The sequence below is a fragment of the Exophiala oligosperma genome (assembly GCF_000835515.1).
Source record: "Exophiala oligosperma strain CBS 72588 unplaced genomic scaffold supercont1.5, whole genome shotgun sequence".
Taxonomy (NCBI): domain Eukaryota; kingdom Fungi; phylum Ascomycota; class Eurotiomycetes; order Chaetothyriales; family Herpotrichiellaceae; genus Exophiala; species Exophiala oligosperma.
The window spans coordinates 1,100,604-1,116,490 of record NW_015622822.1 but is presented as its reverse complement, the minus strand read 5'-3'; the positions used below and the strand labels follow the sequence as shown (position 1 = coordinate 1,116,490).

The 15,887-nt window shown below is 51.4% G+C and overlaps 6 protein-coding genes across 7 annotated transcripts; 3 read left to right on the top strand and 3 right to left on the bottom strand.

Annotated features, from left to right (window-relative positions):
* Positions 1-43: 43 nt before the first annotated feature.
* PV06_05752 (uncharacterized protein) lies at positions 44-3,074 on the top strand. Its single transcript, XM_016406792.1, has 5 exons — positions 44-935; positions 1,067-1,257; positions 1,361-1,495; positions 1,578-1,927; positions 2,040-3,074. The coding sequence occupies exons 1-5, from the start codon at positions 827-829 to the stop codon at positions 2,938-2,940; spliced, it is 1,686 nt and encodes a 561-aa protein (XP_016262396.1). The 5' UTR covers positions 44-826; the 3' UTR covers positions 2,941-3,074.
* Positions 3,075-3,162: 88 nt separating this feature from the next.
* PV06_05751 (uncharacterized protein) lies at positions 3,163-5,891 on the bottom strand (the record flags this gene model as incomplete). The annotated part of the gene is made up of 6 exons (XM_016406791.1): positions 5,318-5,891; positions 4,962-5,267; positions 4,867-4,913; positions 4,517-4,810; positions 4,066-4,468; positions 3,163-4,002 (listed from the first exon to the last, which is right to left on the bottom strand). Exons 1-6 carry the CDS (start codon positions 5,693-5,695, stop codon positions 3,163-3,165), a joined length of 2,268 nt encoding a protein of 755 aa, XP_016262395.1. The 5' UTR covers positions 5,696-5,891.
* Positions 5,892-7,165: 1,274 nt separating this feature from the next.
* PV06_05750 (uncharacterized protein) lies at positions 7,166-9,120 on the top strand. Its single transcript, XM_016406790.1, has 2 exons — positions 7,166-7,348; positions 7,427-9,120. The coding sequence occupies exons 1-2, from the start codon at positions 7,222-7,224 to the stop codon at positions 8,695-8,697; spliced, it is 1,398 nt and encodes a 465-aa protein (XP_016262394.1). The 5' UTR covers positions 7,166-7,221; the 3' UTR covers positions 8,698-9,120.
* PV06_05749 (5-aminolevulinate synthase, mitochondrial) lies at positions 9,050-11,441 on the bottom strand. Its single transcript, XM_016406789.1, has 2 exons — positions 10,965-11,441; positions 9,050-10,907 (listed from the first exon to the last, which is right to left on the bottom strand). Exons 1-2 carry the CDS (start codon positions 11,281-11,283, stop codon positions 9,397-9,399), a joined length of 1,830 nt encoding a protein of 609 aa, XP_016262393.1. The 5' UTR covers positions 11,284-11,441; the 3' UTR covers positions 9,050-9,396.
* Positions 11,442-11,946: 505 nt separating this feature from the next.
* Positions 11,947-14,684, bottom strand: PV06_05748 (the record flags this gene model as incomplete). 2 transcript variants are annotated; one of them, XM_016406787.1, is made up of 7 exons in its annotated part: positions 11,947-12,245; positions 12,311-13,031; positions 13,087-13,813; positions 13,874-13,958; positions 14,020-14,075; positions 14,165-14,332; positions 14,402-14,684. In XM_016406787.1, the coding sequence occupies 7 exons, from the start codon at positions 14,475-14,477 to the stop codon at positions 12,174-12,176; spliced, it is 1,905 nt and encodes a 634-aa protein (XP_016262391.1). In that variant the 3' UTR covers positions 11,947-12,173. The 2 variants fall into 2 exon arrangements, with proteins under 2 accessions (XP_016262391.1, XP_016262392.1); XM_016406788.1 differs by lacking the exon at positions 11,947-12,245 and having other exon boundaries at positions 12,283-13,031; positions 14,402-14,477.
* Positions 14,685-14,983: 299 nt separating this feature from the next.
* Positions 14,984-15,784, top strand: PV06_05747 (uncharacterized protein; the record flags this gene model as incomplete). The annotated part of the gene is made up of 3 exons (XM_016406786.1): positions 14,984-15,247; positions 15,366-15,526; positions 15,595-15,784. 3 exons carry the CDS (start codon positions 14,984-14,986, stop codon positions 15,782-15,784), a joined length of 615 nt encoding a protein of 204 aa, XP_016262390.1.
* Positions 15,785-15,887: the final 103 nt, after the last annotated feature.

The window sequence follows — 15,887 nt, the reverse complement described above, 5'->3', positions numbered from 1 at the left end:
AAAGAGATGGTCGAAGACGCTCTACTCCTTCGTCTTCCTTTTTTTCGAACTCTTGTATGTCGCTCATCTCCTTTTTACTACCCTACTACTCCGTACCCTCCGTGGACTGAAATTTCATCCCCAAACAACCCAAGCGATGGATGGCAGCAACCGCTACGAAAGGGACGGACGGTGACTTGCCTACGCCACCCAAACTTACTCCGCTCCCATCAAATCGTGAATCACCGATAACGAATCTCTTGTACCTCGTAACGGAGTACACGGAGTAAAGAGGTGCAGTTGAGCGGTCAAACCCACTCGCATTCATCGTTTCCACTTCGCACATGGCCCGACATCGTCGTCACCATCGTCCTTCCTCGCCCTTGTCCCAAAGATAAGAGATTCCAATAGGATCTCGCCCTTTTGATTCCGTCTCTCGTTACGGGTCACCAAGAAGGTTTGTACTCGGTATATACATATATAATATGTATGTATATACTCCGTACACTGTAAGTATTTAATCCAACCGAGTTCCCTGTTCACAAACTATTTTGAGAGTGTGTACATTTCCTCTTTTTTTTTGGTGAATACCAACTATTTACTATCTAACTGTCTGTGTCATCCTTTCCTTCGACTTCTAACTTCTACCTTTCCCCCATTCTTCCCCTCCGACCTGGCGACACGCCCTTCCTCCTCTTCCTCCTCTTCCTCCTCCTCCTCCTCCTCCTCCTCCTCCTCCGCCTTGTGATCACTTCAACAGTCTCTCGGGCCAACCACTTGTAATTCTTCTACTCGATTGGACGTCGACTCGATACCCTACCTACCAAACAACCAACCAACCAACAACATGGCCGCGCGCCGATTGTCGTCCATCGTCCATGGTGGGAAAGAAAGTCAAGTTTTTGACCCGAACCTGGGAAATGAAGCTCAACTCGCCAAACTTGGTTATGAACAAGGTATGAAATGAACTTCCCTCGAATTCTTAACACCAAATTCGACCCAAAGATTTTCTTCCCCCATCCTTGTCTGCCCACTTTGACCGTCTTCAAACCATCACACTGACATTTTTTTTGCCCTTCCTACACAGAGCTCAAACGATCCTTTTCTCTACTCGGAATGGTGGGCTTCAGCTTTTCCATCGTGACGTGCTGGACCGCCCTGGGCGGAACTTTGATCCTCGGTATCGTGTCCGGTGGTCCTCCGGTCATGGTGTGGTCGTGGCTGGGTATATGTCTGTTGTCTTTGACGGTGGCGTACTCCTTTGCAGAAATGTGTTCAGTGAGTACCCTTCTTATCTTGCCCATGACTTCTCCAGCGTCATATCTGTTTCGTACTCTATGAGGAATAGAATCGCCGCTGACACAACCACAACCATACACAGGCATACCCCACGGCAGGTGGACAATACAGTTGGGTGGCCATCCTGGCCCCTCCCAAGTACGCTCGAGGAGCAGCGTGGGTGACGGGATGGTTCATGTGTACCGGTATCGTCGCCATGGGAGCGGTCAATAACTTTGTCAGTCTTCTCTCTCTCTCTCTGGTCTCCTTTTTCAAACTGTGCTTACTCCCGCTGACACTGGGCCCTCGTAATACTACAGATCGGATCCAACTTTCTCCTGGGGATGGCGAACCTCAATTACCCCGACTACGAGATCCAAAGGTGGCACTGCGTCCTCGTGACTTACCTCATGGCTCTGACCGCCGCGACCGTCAACATCTTCCTGTCTCGCTACCTGAACCAAATCTCCACCTTCGCCGTCATCTGGAACGTCGTGTCCTTTTTCGTCGTCATCATCACCATCCTGGCCTGCAACGACCACAAACAATCCGCCAGCTTCGTGTTCAAGGACTTTCAGAACCAGACGGGGTTCTCTTCGGCGGGGATGGGCGTCATGATTGGTCTTTTGCAGACCTTGTTTGGAATGTGTTGTTATGATGCTCCTGCGCAGTAAGTTACCACCTACTACACTACCCCTCTCCCTTTCCCTCCCCCCCTCTTATCATCATCACCTTTCCTTGCTGTTCACACGAGGTTACTAACACGTCAAATCCATCCTCAGCATGACCGAAGAAATGCTCAACCCGGCCAAAGAGGCCCCGCAGGCCATCATCCTCTCCGTCTTCCTCGGCGCCTTTACCGGTTTCGTCTTTTTGATCTCGGCCTTTTTCTGCATCGGCGACCTCGAGGCCACGGCCAACACCAGCACCGGCGTACCCCTGATCCAGATCTTCCACGACTCGACCGGCAGCACCAGCGGGGCCACGGCGCTCGCCAGCCTCGTCACCGTCATCGTCCTGATCTGCGCCAACAGCCTCATGGCCGAGGGCTCCCGGGCCCTGTGGGCCTTCGCGCGCGACCACGGCCTGCCCTTCTCCGGCGTCTTTGCCAGGGTCGACAGGAAATCCCAGGTCCCCGTCTACAGCATCCTCCTGTGCTGCGCGATCCAGATGGGACTCAACAGCATCTACTTTGCCAGCTACGAAGGCTTCAGCACCGTCATCTCCATCGCCACCTTCGGCTTCTACGTCAGTTACGCCATGCCGCTTTTCGTCCGCCTGTGGAGTTACTTCACCGGCCACGAAAAGACCATCCCGGGCGCCTACACCCTGGGCAAGTGGAGCCCCCTGGTCAACGCCGTCGGGTTGGTGTTCTTGGTCTTTGCCGGCATCGACTTCAACTTCCCCCAGGCGGGCCCCGTCACGGCCGACAACATGAACTATTGCAGTGCCGCCTTCGGAATCATCGGTCTGATCAGCGTCGTGACTTGGGTCTTTGACGGGAGGAAAAACTTCACCGGCCCCCAAACCGGTGTCATGAGTGCCGTCGAGGCCGAAGATAAAGGTTTGCCTCTGGGTGCGGCAATCCTTAACGAAAAAGAAAAGGACAAAAAGAGTCTGGATGATGGGAGTGAAGGAACGGGAGTGAAGGTGCCCATACAGGATGCCAACAAAATGGCCTGATTGCCTCGGTCGTTCAACATCTATCTCTTTTTTCCCCTCTACTTTTGCCGTTAACGTTGAAAACAACAAACAATATTGATCAATCCATCTATCTTGCTTCTTCTGGCCCAGGTCCCAAAACATTTCATGGCTAGCATGACTGTAACAAAAGATCTGTCTACATATTAATGCTCCGGGCTCTGGTTGACCTCATTTTGCTGTCTGTCGTCAACCTCCAACTACTTATCGTGGAAGGTATAGGTTTCGTGGGCTGAAATTGTTCGTGACTGGTGGTTTGGGTCGGTCTATTGATGTAGCAATCTTCTCCTGCCGAGTCTTAGTGTTGACGTCGTCCTCGACCAAGTCAAAGATAGACCCCCGATGCTGCTGCTTCTTCCGTTGATTGCTGGGTAATGTTCCAGTCCTCCTCCTGAGTCGGTTTGAATTATTTAGAGGTCTGAGACCTATTCCTCGATGCATGTCGCTATAATTATGAATAGAAGAACTGGTACTTGCGTCGCCTGCCCGTGAGGACACTTCGTATCCAGCTGCCATGGAAGACGCTTCATGTTGAGCACCGTCCCAGCTGTCGAACTTTGCATCGTCTCTAGGATCCATGCTGTCGTCCGTAGCGCTGTTAGTGTATTTTGTCTCCTCAAACCCATTGCATGCCATTGGGGGTGCGGAACTCGCTCGTCTTTTGAGTACTCTTGGAGGCTTTGGGGTAAGTGGTTCTTCAAATGCCTTGTCATCAGAAACTTCCATTGGCTTGACTTTGATTTCGCTTTGCAGCTCTTGGGCAGGTGCCTTGAGTGTCCTTGTGGGTAATTTCACTCTCTTATCTCTCATGGTGTTTGTGTCTTGGCCACGGCGATCCCAGTAACTTGATGTCTTCGTAGCCTCTTTCTGGTAGGATTGCTTCAAAAGCTCTTGGGCGATTCGGGGCGAGCGAATACCCCAACTCTCGACAGCATCAATAACTTCTTGTCTCAATCTGCCTTTGGGATCCCCTTGGGCCCAAAGCGCAAGATGCATCTGTCTTGGAAATGGCTTGTACGGTGGTTCGACTGGCTTCTGGCTTTTCTAAAGCCACTTTTTGCTTAAGTCGCGCTGGTCTGATGAGGTTGTCATGTATTTATAACAAACGCCACCTTCTTTGAAATCGACCAATGGTAACTTTGGTGTGCGTGGGTGCCAATGTTTGATCGTTCTTTGATACAGATGTTCGAAATCATCTCGATGTAGGTCATTGGAAAACCATGGGTGCTTCAAGGCTTCTTCAGCCGACGGTCTTGATGCTTCATCGAGTACAAGCAATTTGCTGATGAAGTCCTTCGGTCGTTCTCTGATGTTTTGCCATTCTGGGGTTTCCTGCAAAGAGTCTAGGTTACATTCTCTCGCGAGGGATTCGGAGTACGAATTTGTGACAGGATCGCAGAAAGCCATTCCACCCGTAAGAAGAACGACTGTAACGCAACCGACAGACCACATGTCTACGGCCCTGGTGTATCCAGCTCTTCCAGGTCGATTCTCTTGGTGTGACTGTTCGCTATCAAGATATTAGCGAAGAATCTCCTTACGAAGCTGTCAAGCATACGGAGCAGCATATTCGCGGGTACCCAGTGCCGTCTGCATACGAGATCGTGGATTGGCTATGCGTCGGGCTGCTCCAAAGTCGGTCAGAACCACTCGGCTGCCGGTAGCTAAGCTCGTCATAAGGATGTTTTCCGGTTTGATGTCCCTATGGACGATATTGTTTTTGTGCAGAAAGGCCAAAGCAATGAGGATCTGGCGTATTATGACCGCTGCTTCGACTTCGAGCAGTCGTCCATTCTTGCAATCGATATAGGAAAATAGGTCGCCGGCTGTGATAAGGGTTTGCATCATGTATCTTGATAAGTCGGCAGTCAGCTTTGAAGAGATGAGATACTAAATAAAGTTCCATACATTGTGTTTTGTGTCACATAGACCTTCTCGACACCAATGATGTTCGGCTGCACCTCTAAGTTAGCTTGCAATAGACAATGTTTTTGCCTACTAACGTGGCTGATCGAGGCTAATATCTCGATCTCTCGAAAGTACAGCTTTAACTTCTCCTCGAGATGGTTCTCTCGTTTCTGCTCGCCCCAAGCCTTGATTTTCTGTTGTTGAACCAAAATGTCGACGTCTTCCGCGGGCACCGGACGCTCAGGGGGTCCATACCTCGAACGACCCCTTCCAATCTTTCGTAACTCGACAACTTTGCAGGCAACTTGAGCTCGTGCATGCTGTTCGATGGCCATGAAGACTCTGCCAAATGTCCCAGCACCGAGCAATCTGTCTGTTATGACATAGTCCCTCCGAAATTTCTATTCCTGTTAGCAATAGTGAAGGCGGGAACAAAATGAAAGGACCGTACTTCCATCTCCCTCTCCCGCGTAAAGTCAAAGTTGGGGTTGAATGAGCTGTTTGCCACTGTGTGGAAAGTAAAAGTTGTGAGGCGACTGAGTCTCAACACGTCTCCGTCGCTCAACAAGTAGCCCCCATTCCCTCTACCAATCGTTGAGCCATTCCAATAAGTGCCGTTTTGTGAAAGATCCTCTACATAGACGAGAGATTCGGTACCATCGAGATCGTCATTCTCGTAGACGACAGTGTAAACTCTGATATGACGTTTCGAGATGTAGGGGTCTTCAATGATGTACTGGCATCGATTTCTATCACGGCCGATGATGATTTCTTCATTTGCGAATATTTCCTTTCCTGTCAAGGCTAGTATCTTATACCGGTCACACATACAGAAGAAAGGGATACGGACGAGCAAGTACCTGACCTGTATGATCTTTATGAACGAGTGTACCTGCAAGCTGAGGTTTCGAGGAAGAACACAAATTGCTGCTCAAACGATGTACGCCAGAACAGGGGAAGAAGCCCATGATTGAAGATAAACACAACTGACCAGAGTAATGACACCGCGAAGAGAACACGTTCAATGAGGAAGAATCACAATTGGCAAGCGATCGCGGCACATGAAGCAGCCAGAGTTAATTAGTTGAGACCATTCGGATTCCTAACAATGTACATCTAGGTAGAGTGGCATCATTGCATGGAAGGCAGAGAGGTGTTGGTGTTAAGGAAGCAAGTACGGAGTACGAGTACGCTCCAACCTCGACGGGTTATGACCGCATCGCCCACGTGACTGGTCTCCGAGTTCGGTCACCCACAAACATGCCAAGGCGCCAAGGACACAGACGTTCATAGCGACCTCTAAATTGCTTCTACGCTTTCCTTCCCAATCTCTCTCACAAGCAACTCATCCTCGAGACTATTCTGTACGTATGCCTTGAGGCCCAAGACTTTCTTTGGTCGCTCTTGTCGAATGCAATGGACATATGCTAACCCACCACAGTCGAATTTGACCGAAGATGAGAGCGAAATGGAGAAAGAAGCGAGTCCGTCGCCTTAAGCGTAAGAGGCGCAAGACGAGAGCCCGCAGGTATGTTCTACCACTTTGGTGTAGTAGCTTGTGATCAGTCAATTGACCTCTCCCACAGCAAGTAATCGCGTCAACTGCTCCATCACACCCTCCCTCTCGACCAATGTCAATGATTCTTCGCTGTCGAGCTAGTACCTGGACTCGACAGTAATTTACGGCTACGCAACCTCGACCAATGTTCACTTCGGCGGCGTGTCATCAATCGCTATGGAGGAACTATGGTCTCATGAAGAAACGGCCTTACCGTTTGGGCATCTCACGTGTGGGATGCTTGTGTAAGAGGAGTGGAGGATGGTCAAACCTCATGGAGCTTTCTGATGGATTGCTTATGATGTCTCGGACATGACAATGGAGGATTCGGAACGGAGAAACACTTCAGGCAATTAACACACAACATGTCGAAGACTCTGGCTCACCCTTAAAGATCAGTTCTTTGAAATAGCTAGCGAGTGTTCCCAATGTCGTCCAGTCGGCGTTGCACTCTGCTTCATATGTCAATGCAGCAAAGATTTGATCAATTTTCTTCTTGCTTGTGCATTCTCGTGCTTCCGCTTGTAGCAATTCGTGGTTACTGTACTACTGCCTCACGTCGTAGGAATCTCCGAGCTCCAGCTGTTCGGCTCGTGGTCTCTCGTCGACAGCTTGATCGTACGGTCTTGTTGTGACGTCTTGTGGGGTGGGGTTCTCTCGACGCTCTTTGGCGGGTTCCACTAAAAAGTTTTCGAATTCGCAGTCGGAGAACTCGACGACAACCTGCAAATTGTACGCATCGTTTGATCTCCTATCACTACCTTTCAGTCGCCATACAGACACAAAACCAGCCTAGGATGGCCGTCAAGGAGAAGAAGCGCAAAGCATCTGCTCAAGATGGAGAGAGGCCAGCCAAAAAGGCCCAGACCAACACGGTCAAAGTCAAGCATGTTTCCGGCGCTGACGATGCCCAACCAGTCGTAGGTATGTCGACAACGACCTCACACCAACCATGTCTACCTACGTGTCCCAAGCCCGTCGCACTGGCTGACTTGATCATAGCACACTCGCCTGGCGTATTCCTCCCTTCTGACCTCAACTTTGACGCCTACTCCAAGAAGGGCTCCGGACGATCGTCGCTCCTCCTTCACTCCTCGTCGCACCCGACAATCGACCACCTCGCAACCGAAAGCAAGACGACCTCTGTCGCCGACAAACACACCAAGCACTACATCGCTGTCTTTGACCCCTCGAGTAACAAACTGAGCGTGATCCCGGCGAAGAAAATGACCGTGCGAAGCAGCGTCCGCCAGGCCGCACCCGACGAATCCGCAGACACGTCCGACGCAGAAGCCCAACTTTCCCAACCGGCGTCTTCCTCTCGGGCCGCGTTGACCGAAGCCTTCGGTACCAAGAAGTCGCGAAAGGCCGTGGCGTCGATGGCCGAAAACCGACTCCTTGCGAGAGCAGAAGACGACGACCCTCTCTCGACCGCCATCCTCTCGTCCATCAAAGAAGAAGACGCCCCCGTGTTATCGGCGGCGGCGGACCGGTCTAACAAACCTCTCCCGCCCGCCGACCTCACCACGGACGAGATCAAGGATGTCTACCCTCTGTCCGTGCTTGTGCATCCGGGCCCGGCTCACACAACCCTGTCCCAGATGCGCATCCAACCATGGATCGACCGTATTTCGGCCTCGAAAGAAATCAACTCGCGGTTCCGATACGTGGCTCACCGGGTGAAACCCTTGACGGCTTTGCACATCGACCAGCAAAACGAACACACGCTCCTCCCGCTCCAGCTTTTGCACTACATCACCATCCTCCTCGAACTGTACGTCTACGTATCCCGCCTCCCTCCGCGCCGGACGATCCCACAACCGGAGAAGTGGCCAGAGTCCACCATTTCCGACACGCACCTGGGTTCGGCCTTTCTCTCGAAGCTTCTACATGCCTTCTTCCCGAACTCGCTGCCGACGGCACACGCACGCACGCTGCTCACCACCACCATACTCGCCTTGACCCTGCACATCCCGCCGCCAAAGTGGACGCCGGGCGCAGACGTCAACGTCCTCGTCACCGAGCCGAGCGACATTGGTCTCGACCTGGCCCTTCAACCGGCCGAAGTCGGCAAATACTACCGCGAGCTGGGGTGCCGCATGGAGACGTTGACGGACAACGAACTCACCAAGTACGGTTGGGAAAAGGTGGGCAAGGGCAAGAAGGCGACGGACGAGGATGGTGCCGGTGGTGTGAAGAAGCCACGGTTCGCCAAGTTGAGGTTCCCTGTCGAGTTTCCAAAGATCAGTGCAGGAAGACCAAGTAGGAGATGAGGAGGTAGAGAGATTGAGGTTGAAACAGAACCGGGTGTAAATCTCTCGTCGGTCAAACAGCGCTGTCGTTGTCATGTCGGAAAATGCAAGAACATACCTAGTCACCGAGTGTACTACCGAGTACTTTTAAAATCTCGCGACCCTTTTGTCAGGTACTGGACAAAAAGAAAGGAACTCCAGTCAAACTGTAATGACTACCTCTAGTACCTGAGGTACAGAGAGACAGACGAAACAAACTGTAGACGGTGGAATGTCGGCCGGTAGGACAACAAACTCTGGAGACACAGCGATCTCTTCTACACTTTACACTACACTGGCGAAGAATGAATCAACATAGGTAGAATGATAAATAGCCGATGCACAAAGGTTTTTCTGTACTTGGCGATATATATTGTCTTCTCATTGCTGTCTTGTCCGCAACAGTTCGCGACCTGAAGCGGGAAAGAAAACCTCGAGGGGAAAAATATATATGTGGGTGTGCGTAGGTATATATATAAAGGCTGACGAGCCGGACATTTGTCCTTTTGTTTCGTTTTCAAAAAGAAAGAAACAAAAAGGCAAGGAATATGTAAATCTTTCATCTCCCCAGCAGCTCACCCTTACAGTGGGCTTTCCATCTCATACGCTGACTGAGTGCGACGAGCACTTGTGACTTCCATTCTCACATTTTCGATGGACACCTAGGTATGGAAGAAAAGCTCAAGCCGCAGCCGCCGCGATGGGCATGACGCGCTCCTCGGTCGCTTCGTCGGCAACCTCGGGTTCAGCGACTTGGGCCGCATGCGCGAGCTGGGTATCGGTCCAGAGAGGCTGAACGGGCTCGGCGTCCTTGACACCCACACCGACAAAGCCTCCTTGAGCTTCCCAATCCGCGACACGCTTGATGTTGAGGCGCTCCCAGACGTTCTCCAGCGCATCGACGAGTTCAGCCCGGAGGCCGTCAGTGTGGCCTGGGGTAGGAGTGATACGGAGTCTCTCCTCGCCACGAGGGACGGTCGGGTAGTTGATTGATTGGACGTAGATGCCGTAGTCAGACAGGAGCATGTCAGAAGCTTGCTTGGCAGTTTCTGCGTCACCGACCAGGACAGGAACAATGTGCGAAGGGTTGGGAATGACAGGAATTCCACGGCCGGTCAACTCGTCCTTCAATGCTCGGGTGTGCAATTGTTGAAGGCGACGATCACCTTGGTACCTTGCCTGATATTCAATCGCTGTACGAGCTCCGGCCATGGTTGCAGGTGGGAGACTGGTGGTGAAGATGAAGCCAGGTGCAAGGGATCGGATAGCATCAACGAGAGCAGCGGAGCCAGCGATGTAGCCACCAACACAACCATACGCTTTACCCAGTGTACCAGTGATAATGTCGATTCTGTCCATGACACTGCCCTTCTGAGATTCCTTGGTTCGGGTAGGGTTTGCGTAGACTTCATAGTCAAGGTGCTCGGCCACACCAGCACCTCTCGGCCCGTACATGCCAACAGCATGGACTTCATCCAAGAAGGTAATAGCGCCGTACTTGTCGGCCAAGTCACAGATGGCCTCGATAGGTGCGACTGAGCCGCACATGCTGTAGACAGATTCAAAGGCGATGATTTTGGGTTGTTCGGGTGGGAGAGTAGCCAGTTTGGCTTCAAGGTCGACGAGGTCATTATGTTTAAAGACCATCTTTTTGGCACCCGAGTGACGAATACCTTGGATCATTGATGCATGGTTCATGCTATCACTGAGGATGACACAGTCGGGCAATTTGCTGCCCAGGGTCGCCAACGTAGCGTCGTTGGCGACGTAGCAGGACGAGAAGACCAGAGCTCCGTCCTTGCCATGAAGATCGGCCAATGTCTTTTCCAGGGCCACAGCATGCTGATTGTGGCCGGAAATGTTTCTAGTTCCTCCGGCACCAGCTCCATACATGTCCAGAGTTTCGTGCATGGTCTTCAGGACATGCTTGTTGCGACCCATACCGAGGTAGTCATTGGAGCACCAGACCGTCACCCGCTCTTCCGGGCCGGCCATGTGGGCTCGTGGGAATTCCTTCGCAAGGCGATTGATGTTGTTGAAGTAGCGATACGACTTGTCCTTGTGCTTCTTCTCGAGTTCATGGTTGTAGAAAGCATCATAGTCGAAGCGCGGAGCTGGTGGGGCATTGGGCCTGGGGCCGGCGTAGGTGTCTGGCTTCTTGACGAACGATTGCGCCTTTTGTGGGGGAGGTGCTGAAAGATTATTAGCATCAGGAGACAGGAGACAGGAGGCAGCTGGAAAGTTCATACCGTGCTGAGCCGGACGGATCATGTTGGTGTCAACACTGGCCTTTTTCTCAGCCGAGGTGTGCAATTTCTTCTCCAACAACGACTTGACGACACCAGTGCCGGTGGCGACCTTGCCATAGTTGCGTTGACCAAGACGAGCACTCTGGACCGCCAGAGCCTTGTTCATGACAGGGCATCGTCGAGCAATGAATTGCAGGTTGGTGATGGTGCCACCACCTGGCGACTGGCGGCTCGAGGTGGAGAGAGAGCGGAGAGTCGCAGGCGAGGTTTTCTTCAAGAAAGGACAGACGCCCTTGGACTGGTGTAGTAGGGCTTCCATGACGGGCGCAGTGTTGACAGAAGAACTGTCAGAACGATGGGGGGGAATGGGTAGAGCAAAACAAGAGGAGGGAATGTGGGTGAAGAGGTGTGTGAAGAAGTGTTTGTAAGAAGAAGGATTCTTTCGATTCTCTTTCTTTGGCTGGAAAGCGAAATATGGGGTCAGCAGCAGCCGAAGAAGCCCTGGACCAGAGAACTAGACTCGCACCTGTGAGGGCTCCTAAGGCTACTCAAGGCCCCTCGGAGCTACATTTAGGCGTAGTAAGCCCAATGGCTCCCGCCCCCCACCAAACACCCAAGAGCACCACAGACGCTAAACTACCGACACCGGTGATGCCTCGGAGCCAATCTCATCGCCCGGATTATTTACGCACATTTTCTCCCCTCGCTCAATTCTACCCTTTTCGTCCATCAGCACCGCGATTTTCGGTGAATGACAAGTCCCATAGTCGTATGATCGAAGCAAACCCCTAAGCGTGCTTGAAATGATTCTTCTCTGTTTCTCTGTCTGTTTCTACCAAATCTTGAAACTCTGTGGATACCTTTTTGTTGCCTACCGAGCATCAGTACGGGATCTGGCACACCAAAACGTTTTGCAAATGCCGTGTCTCTGATTGGATTACGCAAATGACACCAGGGCAAATCCCCGACGAAGCACTTCCGTGGCATCCCACATCTAATACGGTCCCTGTCGGCTCAACGCGGAGTATGTCCGCACTATGCAGGAACGAGATCTAGTCCTACCAACACTCGTAAGCTGAAAGCTGTTTTCCCGTCCAATGACCAACAGATTGCTGCGAGTACGTGATGCGAGTCGCACGAGGTGTCTGGTGCCAGATAAGGCTTGGTCATGTGAGGCACAAGGCTGAGTTTGCAACTTCGTCGACGTCTTCAGTCTTGACCATGTCCTTCTTTGGCTGACCTCGTCATCTGGATCCTCCCTTCCAATCTGGGTGCAATGGCCTGGACCACCATGTTAGCACAATCGAGGACGTCTGTACAACTCAATCGGAGTTATCAAAGCTCACCTTGGTCCAGTCAACCTGGAACTCTTCCTCACTCATGTTATCACAGCACTTGGAATGTCCCTTGAGCCCGGCAAGTCGTCGCCATTTGCGCATGACCTGTCTGATGATCCTTATTTCATCATCGCTCCATTTACTTGGTATGTCCACGATCTCATGGCGACCGCCCTCGTCCTCTGAATGGTCGAGCGGCGTCGTAGAGACCTCAACAGTATCTGCCCGTTTGCGTTTAGAAGGCACCTTCTCTCTAGAGGTCGCCGACGACGTGAGAACTGGGTGTGTCTCATGCAGATCATCATGGATCCCCTTCCAATGCCTATTCAGGCTCTTGCCCCAGTGTTTCCACTTGCCCAGAGTCTTGAGTGACATGAAATACTGCCGAAGCAACATGCTGATCAGGATACCGTTCTCTTCCGACACAATCTCTTCTGCCTGGCCTCCTTCGGACTGAACGAGCAACGAGTCGAACCCATCCTTGCCTCGTCCCATATACCCTCTCGTAACGAGAACATACTTCTTCTCAAGATCGATAGATTCTCCGCCGACCTTACTCCACTTGATCCGGTGTTGGGGAGGCAGGGAAGGGTCAAATTCGAAAGTAATATTCGACACCTGAGGGAAGCGGCCTTCGAGCGCGGGATACGCGCACACCGAGTTCTCTAGAGCCGCTAGTAGTGCTTCACCCGTGACACGTATGACAATACACGGGTCTTCAAATGGGAAGCTATCACAATATGTTAGTTGTGAATCCATCTTTCGACGTCTAACACCGGCCATACCAGTTTAATATGTCCTTCAATTTCAGCATTCCTGGAGGATACACCTGATCTCCCCGAATCGTGCCTGCAGCCATGAGGCAGCAATCGCCGTCGTAATGTAACCGCATCAGATCGCATACAAAGTTACCCAGATTTGACTCTTTGAGTCTAACCGTGGTGAACCTCGCGTCTAGTGGTGCCACTGTATATCCAAGAGGTTTTTCAAGTTTACCTTTCAACGATTCCGTCAGCTTCGCGGTGATTTGCAACATCTCCGGATCTTCAGGCACCCTTGAGATGATGTCCCGTCTGACGATATGGAAATCCCATTTCCTTTTCTCCCCAGACCGCCGCCGTGCTTCAATATAGCTTAGTTGTTTGAAGTCGGTTCCAGATCGTAACACATGTGTGCTGTTGATCAACGTATGTGAGTAATAGTGATCATGGCCGCCTAGGACAAGATCAATCAGCCCATCTGGTGTCTTCTCAGCTAGCTTATTGTCGTTAGGTTCTCGCTGATGTGTGAGAGCAATGATGATCTCAGCACCTTGCTCTCGTAGACCTGGGACGAGTTCTTCCGCTGTTGCCGAGACAGATTTGTAGATGAGGTTCGGTGGTAATGAGTTGATAGTATCCAACCACTCCCGTTCGACGAGGCCGATAAGGCCGATCTTGATGCCATTCGAGGCTGTAAGGATGACTGTCTTCTTTGCGTTTCCAAGGGGGACATCTTCTCCAAGCTGAGGATCTACAAGCTCGGGTTAGCAATTATACATTTGCCAGCAAAAATGGTAATATTTGTCCATACCAAGAACATTTGCCAAAAGCCAAGGAAATGTGCATCGTGAAGCGAGACTCCGAAACTGCTTGACTCCAAAATCGAGATCGTGGTTCTAACATCCCGTCCGTCAGCGAAATTGTACCACTCATCCGCTTCAGGTTTGGACATCATACCCCGACACAGGCGGCATCCGTGCCTATCATGTTAAGAACAGGGACCATATGACTGCCTATAATAGCGTGTCAGACATATTGGAGACAGCAGCTGACTCGCAAGCCATGAACTGCGCCGAGAGCCGCAAATATGGCTGCCACCCACCTTTAGTGACGCTACTCTCCAAGCTCGGATTGAATGCATCTCCAGAGAACAAAGTGATGAGTTTCGGCTGTCCTTTGAATCGGCCATCATTGCGATAATAGTTGCACAGAGTCTGAAAACGGGCGACACCGCCTACCGGCTCGGCCGAGGACGAGTCCAGATGATATACTGTCACAGCATCCGTCAGTGTCTTTGTCTCTGAGAGACAAGATTGGTCTGAAAATCGTGTATTCGTACCATCATTGTAGTGGATGATCCGAAGGTCAGGCGGCGTCGAAGTCTCGCCAGTGGTGAAAGTAACCGCTTCTTCCATGGTGGTTTGTTATCTCATGGTCCCCAGCCGAGGAGTGTACACACCACAAACAACTCCTGTGAGAGCACAAGTCCAGCTGTGTCAGAAGAGTTTCATTTGGCAGAATTCTAACCTTGTAAAAAGACGGAATGGGTAAATGGTGAATGTGTCGTGTGTCATCGGGTATTGATGCTGACAAGGATCAAGGACAAGGCTGGAATGTAGATGGATTACATAATAACAAGGAGGTACCTCGCCATGACTAAGCAGCGTCAGTGTTCATCGACTTCCAAGATATCCTCAGCCTCGCCTTACTGGCTTTATCCTCTCTATTACATCTAGTTGAGAGGATATGCAGCAGCCGCTCGCGCTTTTGCGTATACTCTCACTATTTTCTGCTTCCAGAGCGAACCTTGAGCGCTCTCAGAGTTCCACCGCGCTATTGTTACGCCTCTTCCCTGGCAATTGTCACAAGCTGTGCTAGTCGAAGTGTAGATTCAAATGCAGGGATCTAGTCTCTTCACACGATGTCATCCGAAAAACGGAGCGACGATCCCATTGTCGAAGTAGTCGCCCGCTCCTCGGTCTTCACGACAGTCGAGAAATGGGGCATTGTCGCCATGGTCTCTTATGCGGCTTGGTTTTCGACGCTCAGCAGCTTCATATACTACCCTGCGCTGCACACGAAATCTGAGACATTGTCCGTCTCGGTCAAAAAGGTCAACCGAGCGGTGACATCCTACTTGGCCGTTGCGACGATAGCACAGACCTTGGCTGGAGACGCTGCGGACGTCTTGGGCTGACGTCTTGTCTATCTGATAGCACTGACCCTCTACATCGTCGCCGACATCGCTATCGCCTTGGTCAAAACGTATCAGGCACTTTTGGGGCTGAGGATACTGCAGGCAGCAACAAACTCCGGTCTGCAGTCTCGATTGTCCTCTATTGAGTACCATCTTTGATTCTCTGCTGACGCTCCCTCAAGGTACGTTCTCAATCGCACATGGCGTTCTTACCGATGTTGCGTCTCCCGCAGAGAGAGGGACCTTTGCCAGTGCAGTCTCATTTGCGTAGGCTTTCAGCTTCTCATTGGATCGAGTGATTTGTTACGATCACGAAACTAACACACTGACAAAAGCATCACATGCGCGCCGAGCATCGGTCCCATCTTTGGAGGAGTTTTGACCTACGCTGCCGGTTGGGCTCGGATATTCTGGTTCCTCGCCATGGCCTCCGGGTCATGCTTGCTTCTCATGCTCGTGTTTCTGCCAGAGACCGCTCGTAATATTGTCTGTAATGGCTTCATAAGACCTCTAAAGTATCTGTGACTGTCTATCTCCTTTTTAATGTGTCTCTAGAGGGGCTCTGAAGGTGTCACAGAACACAAGCGGCTCCTACCCAACCCTTTGAAGTCTCTCTCCATCTTATTTC